This window comes from Ammospiza nelsoni, chromosome 3 (genome assembly GCF_027579445.1).
Source record: "Ammospiza nelsoni isolate bAmmNel1 chromosome 3, bAmmNel1.pri, whole genome shotgun sequence".
NCBI classification, from domain to species: Eukaryota; Metazoa; Chordata; class Aves; order Passeriformes; family Passerellidae; genus Ammospiza; species Ammospiza nelsoni.
This window is the reverse complement of record NC_080635.1, coordinates 49287647-49300304: the sequence shown is the minus strand read 5'-3', so window position 1 is coordinate 49300304 and position 12658 is coordinate 49287647. Positions and strand designations below refer to the sequence as shown.

General features: G+C 35.9%; 1 protein-coding gene across 1 annotated transcript in view; it reads right to left on the bottom strand.

The window, feature by feature from the left end:
• Positions 1–1739: 1739 nt before the first annotated feature.
• SHPRH (SNF2 histone linker PHD RING helicase) overlaps positions 1740–12658 on the bottom strand; it is a 48493-nt gene continuing 37574 nt past the window's right edge. Inside the window, exons 24-30 of the mRNA XM_059468936.1 lie at positions 12412–12483; positions 10485–10673; positions 6924–7016; positions 6290–6376; positions 5667–5845; positions 3709–3789; positions 1740–2485 (exon numbers count right to left, since the gene is read on the bottom strand). Coding sequence (XP_059324919.1) covers positions 2389–2485; positions 3709–3789; positions 5667–5845; positions 6290–6376; positions 6924–7016; positions 10485–10673; positions 12412–12483 — 798 coding nt within the window. The 3' untranslated portion in view covers positions 1740–2388. The remainder of the gene's footprint in view (positions 2486–3708; positions 3790–5666; positions 5846–6289; positions 6377–6923; positions 7017–10484; positions 10674–12411; positions 12484–12658) is intronic.

The following is a 12658-nucleotide window of genomic DNA, read 5'->3' as shown; positions in this document are numbered from 1 at the left end:
CTGTTGCTCCAGGGCAGTCAGGAGAGCACCTAGAACCAGATTTTCTGGCATCCTATGCTGTTATATGAGTATAACACAAGGTAAACCAGGACTAAAGACTCATTCAGTGGTTGATAAGAAGCTATGCTTTTGGTTAGGAATGCAAAAGCCACATATTTATAAATAAACAATGAAACCATCATATTTATATAAATAAGCCTGATGCCTTAAGATTTTAGCCTTTCTATTTTTCCAAGCATGTACTGCATTAGTGCATAACTCTAAACTCCATATAAAGTGTTAACTACTGTCTTCACATTTTGGTCAGACAAAGCAGTTCCTCTAGGCCTAAAACTCAAGGACACCCTACAGCCTTGGGCCTGAAAAGTATAAAGAAAAGTGAATTGGGAGTGTGTGGACTGGGGGAATACGACTTCATTACCTGAAGCTGTAATTGGAGCATTAATCCCCTGAATTGCAAGTAGACCAAACTTGTATCAGTAAAATTTGTGACCATCATCCCTAGCCTTGGGGAGGCTTCGTCTGCCCTCAGTGTACCTGAAGGCCCTTCATTAAATATATCCACTTTTATCCTTTTAACTTTGTTGGGCCTCTTTTTCTAGGTAAGCCTGAAAAAGGCATCAACCCAAGAACATGAAGAGGCTGGGAAACCTCTCATAACTGACCTTTTTCAGTTTGCCTTTCTGTCTTCACATTAATTGACAACGATTCTTCCCACGTCTAGTTAATTAAAATGGGAGCTATGAATGTAAACACTATGTGCTTCCACAGTTTGTAGCACAAATACATCATTTATCAGAGTGAATAGCAGCTTCTTGTGCAGTCACATTGTGTCATATAATATCAAAATTATCTGAAGCTGATGAGGAAATTGGAATGTTGCTGTCCTCAGAGTTCCTGGAGTGACTGTACAGCATGATCTCCAGCACACTGTAAAATAATTTAGGCTGGAAGGGATCCATGGAGGCCATCTGGTCCAACACACCACACATAGCAGGACCAGCTTCGAAGGTGGATCAGGTTGCTTAGCGTTATTTGAGTTCCCAATATGTTCAAGGATGGAGATGTCACAGTTTCTGTGTAAACTGCTTGATCAATCTTATCTAAAGAAGACCCCACCATCTATTCCATTTCTCTTGCTGCAAACTGAGGGAAGTAGCCTGTTGCTCACGCATACACATTTGCCCACTTGTTAAACACAAAATTGTGTTTAACACCAACCGCACAACTGAAGTTGCTTTTGTAATACCTTCAGAAATTAATGTTATATAAAAGCACATCCATACCCAATGCCAAAAGGCTTAAAATTTATCTTGCCTACCTTCAGCACTCTGAAAGTTAGCCTAGATGTCTTTTCCAAACTATCAACAGTCAAAAAGGCAGGGTAGAGTGTTCTTGCATATCTAAAGATGAAGCTTCACAAAAGTTCCATTTCTCTCCACACTTTTTCTAACTCAGACCAGGCACCTAATAACTAGCCTGCCTACCACAATTTAATGTATTTTGTATATTTAAATTGATGCATCTTTAAGGAGAAGAACTAGAAAAAAGATCAGGGTGAGACAATGCATAGACACACCAAATAATTACGAAGTGATCAGCAGTGTAACCAATTAAGTTTTGAAAATTCTGTAGCAAATGCTTTTCTTGTTTTTTCAAACAGAGCACTTAGTCACAGCTTCAAGTGAAAAAATGTACAGCAAGTTTGACTCTTTAACTGATCACCAGACCAACACACATACAAAAAGCATAATTTAATTATCATCTTTTTGCCATGAGTAAGCATTAACAATGAAATATTTAACTGTCAAAAGTCTTTATGAATATCTAAAGGCCTAATACAAATATCCAAACTATTAGTAAACATTTGTAATTTGAAGTGTTAACAATAAGACATTTAATAACTCTGCATTAAATCTAACAAGCCTTTTCTAGAAGAATATTAATTTACAATCATTCTTTCTAACAACTCTTTGTACAATAAAAAAAATTAGATTTGTATTTTTTTGCTTCCCTTTCCCACCCAACCACCCACATAGTTTTGTTCTCAGACTGAGCTAATAGCCGTTCAAGCCTCATGGTAAAAGTCCTCTCAACCAAGGGTCCAAGATCTCGGTTTCAGCATCCAGCTCAAATTCTCTTTGGGAAAAAAAAATCCAGATTTTATAATGTGCAAAGTGCAACTTTTATCCAGTGCCATCAGAAGTGTGTGCTGCTATGAATATTACCAAAGAAGAAATCAGTAAAAATTAAGACTTCTCAATTTCCGATTGCTCTCTTATGGACAAATGTTAGATGATGTCTATAGGAATGACAGATCAAGTGGATTTTATCCTGGTGCTTACTGGGTGAGGTACTTTCCAATTTCATTAGGTCAAACCAATCTTTTTACTCAAGTTCTTCAGTTTCCTCTGTGAAAAGGTCAGCCAAATCTGCCACTGTCAACACTGAGGCTTCTGACTGTTTCATGGAAGAGCTCGTGTGGCTGTGGGAAAAAATTGCATGTGGGAATCAGAGAAATAATCAGTGCAAGAAATGAACTGAGTGCACTGAAGACAGAGCACACAGTTCAGTGTCAATACCTGCCCAGCTTTGAAGCTCAGCAGGAAAGCACACCTTCTGTCCAGGAAGCATGTACACTCATCAGCTACTGCTCCTGCACATTCTAAGTAAGATAAAAAGTCCATCTACTGTCCCCAGTGTGGTCAACACCAAACACTGCAAAGGCAGCAGAACATGGGATAACCCACCTTGACCTCTTAACATTTAAGGGATTTGCCTGAGCTTCCAAGCATGAGGTTTAACATCACTTTCAAAACATTAGCCCTCATGGGATCATTCAACCACTGTACGTTTATCCAAATTTTATGTACAAAAGTAATGCTAATTCACGGATAAGGAGAATAAATCATTCTTGAAGAGCTAAAACTGAAATCTTCCATAACTACAGCTAAAGATGTGCATGTAATTTTTAGTTTCATTATCTGTAACAGGGAAAATTTCCTTAAACAAAGGCCTCCTCCTAGATCTGTCATGTGTATACCATCTGGTTAAAAGGTACAAGCCTCTTACACTGTCTGCATAAGGAATGTAAATAGCATTTTTGGTCCCGCTCCAATCCATCACTGCTTATAGATTTTGGAAAGATAAACCACAGTGAGAACTGCTTTCTGTGTCTGCACATCTGCCTCATGTATGACTGACTTAGCATCTGGGCAATGCTTGCATGGACTGTGAAACCAAGAAGTATGACACAGCACCGTCAGATGAGATTTGTAGGATTAAAAAAATAAAATAACATAAGAAAGAACCCATGTCCTGTGTTAGAGTTTATAACATATTGTTGCTCTAGTGGCAGGCTTAGTGCTACTCCATCAATTGCAATGTTTTTATACCAATGAACATAGGTAAACTGAAAAGATAAATCATACCATAATACATAATTTATTACTTGGGCTTTTATGAAATAAAAGACACAAAACATAACCAACATATTTCCCAGAGAATTAAAATACCTTAAGCTGCAAGTTGCTGGAGCCAAGTTAAAACTTTTGAAGTTTTAAAACTGTTTTGCAATCAAAATAGTTTGAAGAACAGTTAAAATTTATATATAAGATGTACATTCCTAACCATAATAAAAGTATGGTGGAGAACCACCTTTTCATTTTCAGTGCAATAATGACATTTAAAAAAAAAATCAACACATACCTTCTATCTACAGTTTTCAGCATAGTCTGCATTCTCTCTTCTATTGTTGCTTTTATCAGGAACCTATGAACAATCGTAGATCTGAATGTGTTTGAAAAAAAGAAAATGTCACCATAAGTGAGCAGAAGTTTTACTGTTACTGCCAAAGTTTATAACTATATTTTGTCTCATACTAATTCTATTAAAAGTGTTGAAAATATGCCTCTGGTTTTTAATAAATGAATGTTAGAAGTGATTAGCAACTTCCATTGACATTTCAGAGTGCTTAGTGCTTCCCTGGAAACACACTTTCACTTTACTGATCACACACTAAATGAATGTAAGCTGTATTAACTAAAATCCTAATGTAGATACAAGGCAAAGTTCTGCTCTGTGTGTCCTTAACAGAAACATTCCTGCAGAGCCAAAAGAAAAAAGAGTTTTGCCTACTGGTTATATACAATGTTTATACTTCATTGTCACAAATTATTCCAAGAGACAAGAGCTCAATGTGATGGAAAATTAAACCTAATACCCTGAGTTTTAATAATACTATTTTTGAAGACAGCAAAATATAACAATTTTTTTTTAAAGAAGTCAGTAACTGTAGTCAGGTAAACACTGGTAAAATATAAAACCCAAAATGTCAATAAATGCACCACAAATGAAAATTCCATTTATGAAATAAATTTTCATTTCATTTATAAAATAAAATTCCAAAAAGAAAGCAGTAATTTAGAAAAGCGACAGGCACCAGAAAGTGAAATAGAAAACAGTCAGATCCAAAGATAAAAATGAAAAAGCACCCCATGCTCTCCAGTATAAACATTTTTCAAGGTAAGAACCCTTGAAAATGCTTAGATGATTTTCAGGTCTTAGGTTGAAACTTTGGCAGGCAACACTTCACAGAAGAATAAAGGAGGAATGCTTTTGGATTCACAGGCAAAGGTCTACCCCCAAAAAAGAGAAGTAAATAAGAACTGAACTGGTAATAGTTGCATCAGTGACACTAAACAAGAATATTCCCTAATGTTCAGTGCACTTGGAACACAGCCCTTCTTAAAAATAAGCCTAGCTGAAATCTTAATTCTTAAAAAGTACAATGTACCTTGGTGGTTTTATTGCAAGGTTTTTGCAGCACCTTTCGTCCCAGCATCATGTAGAATTGCACTGTGGGGTGCTGCAATCAATCTTTCCCTCACAGTTATAATTCTATGCCCTCACAGTTAATTCAAAATCTTTACCAACACACAAATATCCACCTGTTCATAAACATTCTCTCATATACATGCTCCTTCATGTCCACCTCTCTCTTTGCTTTCATTTCCAGAACACAACCCCCACTATTATTCTACAGTATTGTTATTCCAGAATTGACTGCAGTTATTTTTCTTCTCCATGTACTGGGCTTTAAATTTTTTTTTTATAAAGTCACGAGACCTTAGAAAAAACACATACATCTCATAGTTGAGAACAAACTTTCTAAAACCTTTTTCAAGTGTTCAGTACCACCTATGTCAGAGCAACAACACTGAAACAAACAAGAGACATACAAATTCATTAATTTCTTCAAAAAGAGAGGTGTGAGAGCAGAACTGCCCTTAAGATTTATAAACTTGTCAGTTCTAACGAGAATGTGCTATAACTTTCTTTTTGGAAAAAAACTCAACTAAAAAAAGCTCCAGAAGAAGGAAATAAAAAAGCCCCAACAATTTATGGAGCTGAGAAATGACCAGTTAGAAAGAGCCTCTCAAGGAATCTCAGAAAGGCCATGCCTGAACGTAGCCATATATGACATAAATGATGAGTTGCTCAGACCTGCAAAGCTAAGATATTTCTGGACATTTTTGCAAGCAGAAGTCCAAAGTTAAAAACTAAGGCATCAATAGCACACATAAAATAGGGCAGCAGCTGAACAAGGTTTTTTCAGATCTATTCTGGACCACATCTAAAGCCTTGAACACAACTGCACATCTTACTTTGTTTGGCCAATACGATGCACTCTGCCAATAGCCTGTAGCTCGTGTGCTGGATTCAGAATGGGCTCCACGAGCAGAACATGAGTTGCTTCGATGATGTTCAGTCCATTGGAACCAGTGTGAAGAGGCAGCAGCAAAATATTGATGTTGGGATCATATTTAAATGCAGACAGGTTTTCCTAAAAGGCAAACATCACAGCAGTGTGACAGAAGCTCCAATGCAGTGCGTGGGGGACAAGATTGTATTTTCAACAAATTATAGCAGCTAATACAGGCTCCAGATCGACCATCTTTGCAGGTCTGTCATCCCAGAACAGATACATGACAGTCTCTGGAAGGCATGAACTTCTTGCACCACTGATCAGTGTGCCACATCCTTAACTTCCATGCCAATCCATCTTTCTCAAAAGTGAATGTACTGTTTATCTCCAAATGCCTTAAACTAGGACTTTTGAGATTATAATTTTTAGAATTAATAAATTGGAGATCAAAATTTCCGCCGTACAAATTTGCTGCTCTTTTAGTTTCTGAAATGAAGCAATGAAGTAAAAAGGATCAGATTAACTTTTATGAACTATGATTTTCCCACTGAAAATAATTTAAGAAAAATATCCTTTATGTACCTGAAATTTACTAATTCCATTGATCTGAGAAAAAACCATGTTGTTGTCATACAAAGCTTTTGAAATTATATCCAACACATCTTGCCACTGTGAAAAAAAAACAAAACAAAACCACACAACACAATAAAAGTAACTCAACATTACAAACAGCAATGACAACTAAAAAATAATAATTAGCTTCCCTAACAAAAAGTAGATTTAAAAACTTTTCAAACTGCTAGGATTTGCAATTCTTTTAAAAAAATTGTGTGCTAGAAAGTAAATCTTTCATAAAACTAAGTAAGACAGGTTATTAGAAGATAACTTGAAGGAAAAAAATTGGTAGCCATTGAAAAAACAGTTTTACAATGTATCAAAAACATCTGGACATCACATTTAAAATTATCTAGAATTTCTACTGCTTCCATACAAATCTAAGTGTTTGCCCTTTAAAGAAACAAGCTTTCACATCTGCTGACTATGACCATTATTCTTGTTCCAGTTACAAGACTTGCCCTACAAATCCTAAAAACAATCAAGCGGTTGTACCGAGTGATTCAACATTTTGGTAGCTAAACTAGCTCCTGAAAAGATTATGAATGCTTTAAACTCAAAAGACACATGCAAAGACAAGACAGAAAATGGTGATTAATACCGTTGAGAAAACTAAGGACTTAGCCCCTGGATCTTTAAATTGAATTTTCTTCAGTGTTCGGACCACAGCTTCCACTTTGGTGGAGTGACTTCCCTTTGAAAAGTCAAAGAAGCACATTAGTAAAGCAGGATAGTAAAAAACTCCTTCCACATTCATTGCTTTATTAAATGATGTTATATTAGGTCTCTTACACATCTTACATAAAGTTAACAATGATCAGCCTTGAGGAAGGGCAGGTGAAGTAGCACTGAACTACTTTTACCTCTCCCTTATAACACACTGCATTAGGATCAGCAGAGTGTACCAGCATGAGCAGCACATGGAGAATGAAGTGCCATACAGACACACCCTCTGGTTCTGCACGAGGCAAAGCAGATGGCCCAGGCAGTGCAGTGGCACCAAACGTGCCCATTAGGCCTCCTGCAGTTTAACTTTGTGGCACAGTCTTTAGTGAGTCTTTCAAATGCACATTAAAATACCCCCTACATTCACACCTTTTGAAAATGGACCAAGGGAAAAAAACTACCAGAATGTTATATTTATGTTGCTTTTGTTTCTCATTCTGGCAAAATCAAACTTAAGTTCAGTACTATGAAAGCTTGTTAATTATATTTAAAACAGTATGAAAATTGTAAATACAATTGATTATTGAATGATGGTGAGCTGCAATGAAAACATCTTCCTGCATTCAGAACTATTTCAGTGCTTAATGAATCCAATACTTTATTCTACATCTTGTCCATTTTGATTTGTGTACTCTTCCCTATCCCCTTAGGTCACCAAGAGGATACAATGAGATGCAATTCTTTTTCCATCTCCTTTAATATGTACTTTCTATTTCAGCAATTTTACCTCATGTCTTTTTTAAAGAAGCCTTTACTTTCTTACTACACACAAAGTCATTTCAAACTGTGCTAGATTCAGCAGGACAAATACTGTTTTATTTCTGTCTGCACCTGTCTTTTGAACATTGAATTAACTATGTTGGCTCACTACAATGACAGATCAAATTTACTGAAGTCATGCTGTGTGCAGAATTGGCTGGGAAGGATGTCAGCAGTCTCAGCACAAACTGGGAACCAGTGCTGGGCTCCTTGATCACTCACACATTAGGCAGCTAACATGTGAAAGACTTTCTGCAGACTATTTTACCAAAGGCTGCAGTAAGCTGTGCCATTTTATTACTCAGGGTCCTCCACAGAGATTCCAACTCTATGTCACAGACACAGAAACTAACCAGCTTTCTTCCATGTCATTTCTGTTGCACCTGGTAGACACTGACTGTCCATCTGACTGTTTGCAAAGTCACATGGACAATTAGAAATGCTTATGTTGGCAGGTCTGAAAGGATGACACATTTGCAGCCCCGTGGCTACTGCCTGCTAATCATAAACACCTACAGTTAGGAGATCTGAGCCCAGCCTTTAGGACTTGCTACAGAATTCCAGGGTCATTTATGGCTTTTCCAATACTGTTCATCTCTGATTCAGTGATGACAATCCTGGCTAATATGGTCTAGAAGTCTTTTCCTCAGAAATTGTTTTTACACCTTGTGACAAGTTCTATTTTCCCCTGATATAGCAGATACCAGCTTTAGCCACTGTTGTTGATTTTTCCACCCTTCAGATTCCTGCAACTCAGGTGTCACAAAGGTGACTTCATACAGATCAGTATGCAGAAAAGAACAGCACAATGCTCAAAGTGGGCACAGTCTTTCTCCTCTATTTTTTAAACAAAATAACTGTATAAAGTTCTTGATCCCTTTGTCTACATTATGTTAAACCATATTATACTTATTGAACTTACAAGTGACTAAAACTTTGGCTCACAGCACACACAAAGATCTCAGTTATATTCTCTATGGAGAGATGAAACTGACAGAAACACTCTTGTTTTTCAGTCTGTCTTAAAAAATGGTATACTACTCATTACCCTTACACCATGAGGTTGTCATTTTGTTAAATATTCAGATGACTATTTATAAAGAAATTGGCTAGATCAAATGAATTATGGAACAGTTAAGATTAGAAGCAAATCTAACAAACAATTACCCTCTAACAAACAATTTCTGTCTTAGATGACAGGCTGGCAACACCCACTGTAATACTGACCAGACACAGGAAGCTTTTACAAAACCAAAACATGCAGGGATGCCAGCAATCTCTCTCTCAGTATAAAATGCTTCCATTTACAGTAGTCCTTCTGCATCTAAGGCATTACCTTAAAATGGTTAGTGTCAGTAAAATAAAGTATTAGAAAGAAAGGCAGGTAGTGAATACTTTAAGAGGGATTGAGAAAGATCTGATTAAAATATGAACACTGAAAAAAATCAAACAATTTTCATATCTATCCTGAAAGATACTGATCTTAACCTCAGTATTCTATAGAAACCATAGTAAGCTTGTAATTCTTTGTAAACTGTCCTTTAAAGGAATATGAGGTAGAATTTTTTATTTTTAACAATGTTGCTTGTTTACATAGTAAGTACAGTGAAGCTACAGTGTAGATTTTTAATTTTTTGTTAACTAAGAATGATCTTTGGTCAAGCAAATTTACACAGAATTCATATTTTTGGTTTGTTCAAAGTTTTTGATGCAGAAATACTTCAAGAAAACACTACAACTCTTTACACAGGATAGCAGATGACGTGTTCTTTGTGTCTTATTTATGAAGTTTGGTTATTCTGGTTATTTTTTAATGTAATTTATGAAACATATTTGAAATTTTGTTAGAAACAGAGTGATATCTCTAAACTGTATATGGAATTACTATGTAAAAATCCTTGCATGAAGCTGTGTTCTATGAAGTAGCACTTGAAAAATACAGTCTATTTACTCCCCCTGGTGCCACATACTGTCAACTACTTTAATAATTCGAGTTAGGAATCATATCCTCATAAAATGGAATTCCATTTGTCCAGGGAGGTTGAAATAGCTATTGTGAGTGTGGTGGCATTGTCCTCAATACAGGGTAGCAACCCTAGAAATTGTGCAAGGTTCAAGGAGACTCACACAGATATCATGGCAGTCTGTCAGCACAATTAGTTATGATCTTTAACTACACTAATCAGATTAAAATTATGACAAGCATTACAATCATATTTTAGTCCAGCTGTATCATAATATTTTTATTAAAAGACAGCAGTATCATCTAAACCAAAATATTATCAAATTTTATCTTTGCCTTTTAGCCCAGAATCCTCTATTTTTTCCACAACTGCACTAAACACAGGCTTTTGGTTTCTAAATGATAATTCTACAAGACATTCATGCAGTGCAAACATGAACTTATGTACTACCTATATGTCAGCATTGCTAAAGACTCTTGGAGATGCTGTCTCTTCAACCCAATGTAAACTTTCCTTTAGTAAAAAATGCAGATACAACAGTGCAATCAGGATTGAATTCCTATATGTTTGTGTCTAGAGGTTTTGTCATTAGGAAAAACTATTTATAAAACTATATAGTACACTTGTCTGCCTAAATGCAGTATGCTACAAAACACAACAAGTATGCACTGCTGGAAGTTTGGGCCCACAGAGCTCCTGCTCAAACAACTCACCTTTACAGGAATATCATCCTCCTGATTTGCAGCTTCTGCAGTGAAGACATAAGATATTTCTTTATGAGAAGTGGTCTGCCTGCAAATGGCACATTTAATGGAGCTGCGGCGGGTGCCCACGCTGTACTGCTGGATGATGATTGCAATGCACTCATTACAGAAACAGTGTCCACATGTCAGCACTGCCCACTGTGCAGGAAACAAAAAACCAAACACAACACAGCTTCAGCTTGGAGCCAGTGCAAAAGAAAAACAGTGTACTGATCTATGATAAATTATATTTTCATAGAGAAATTACATTTTTTTCATGATATTCATCAGATTAAAGAATAATTTTACAATTGTTGCACTCTAGCTAATAAAAAGCCTGAATTTTAAAGTTTTCCAGCATAGAGACATTCATGATCTAAAGGAAGTCTCTGAATTTATTGTTCATTGTTCGCATTTTCTCAGTTTTGAACTTCAGGAAAGACATTACAATCTTTCATTTCTACGACAGATGATTCTTAATGCCATATATGTAAACACAGATTAAGTATTTACATACTTTTTAAAAATTACAAAAATGTTTTGATTTGCCTTTTCTACAATTCTTCATCTGTGAATTCATACTAGATTGGTCTTATTTAATAAGTGATAGAAAAAATGCTTTAATTTTTCCCTACTGGTAAGTCCAAGGCAGCATCTTTAGACTTAACAAAAAGATTTTATACAGTGTCTTAATCTCTTTTTGACAGAATGTATGTGAAACAAGACAGCATTGCAGAAGCTGTTCTCCCCTTGTGAGCCTAGAGCATCTAAATGTCAGCTGGAACCTTCCATAATATAGAAACAATTTGTAGACCAGTAGTTTTGAAATTCAAAATAACATCTTTTGCTGTACTAGCCTGTTCTTTACGCCATTCCAAGGGGAATAACTAGAAGTTTCGTGGGACCAAATAGCAAAGGGATTGACTAAACCACTGATATTAAGCAGATCTTTTAGACTTTGTTAATTTTTTTCAATTGTGCAGAAACAGAATGAGAAGTATTTTAAAAGTTCTTTGCAACATGAAAACTGCTATCATCTAAAGAAATAGTCTTGCTGTTAAGAAAAGATAAAGAAACTTAAGAGATTATTTTCCCTTTCAGTGAGCTCTTCCAGCTCTGAGATAAAGAATAATGGCAGTTAACAGGACTAACAGTTGTTCTCTGTAAAAACTTGTATTACCCTGGGCAGAAGAACACAGAGGGGACTTTGGAAACATGGCAGGACAGCAGTTCATGCTTACACATGTCTAAAATGCAAAGAGAAGCTAAATCTCCTTATAATAGCTGCCCTAAAAGGAAGAGACAATTTAGTTTTACCATAACGAGTCCTTTTATGTTCTTCCCTAATGCATGGTAAGTCAAGTTTAAACTATGGCTTTGTACTTTATGATATAGATTAAGTCTCTCTTGAATTTCCACTCCTGCACTTCAGCAGGGAAAGAAATCCACACTGCCAGTATTTATTCTGTTGGATTTTGCTATTGTTTGCATATGCAATATCCTTTTCTTTAGAAGAAAAAATACTACCAATAAGAACGATTGCAATAAAATACAATAGTATACAATAGAAGTTTACCTACTTCCTCTTTCTGTTGGCTTATAAATGGGAAATAAATCTTTCTGCCAGAAGTATAACTTCAGATTTATAAAACAATCATGAACTCACATTGTTGGAACACTTAAGCAGATGTCAAAAGCTACAAGAAGTAGAGGTGCTTGCATCTGAGAAAGATGTTATTTCAGGGGAGAGGCTGGTTGGTACATTACAGAAACAGCTCATTTTCCCTGTTTCAATACAACATCCATTTAAAAACAGATCTTGACAATTTGACACACAACTGGCTCAGCTCCAGCTAAAGATGTTCTAAAAGTAAAACCTGCTGAATAAGTATCTTACCTGTCTTCCCAGTTGGCGTGCACAGATTGGACATGGTTCTGGGTTAACTCCTCCAGTAGTTTTGTCCTGAGACTATAAATTAGAAAAAAAAAAAACAACTTTGTGCTTTGTTATTCTATATTTAAAATAAGCTTCTAGAAAAAATGAATAATGAAACCCTTAAAAGAAACCACATCAAACCAAAACACTGTCTGAGCAAATTTAAAACATATCCATGTACTCAAGTCCACCTTGAGGAGTTAAAAAA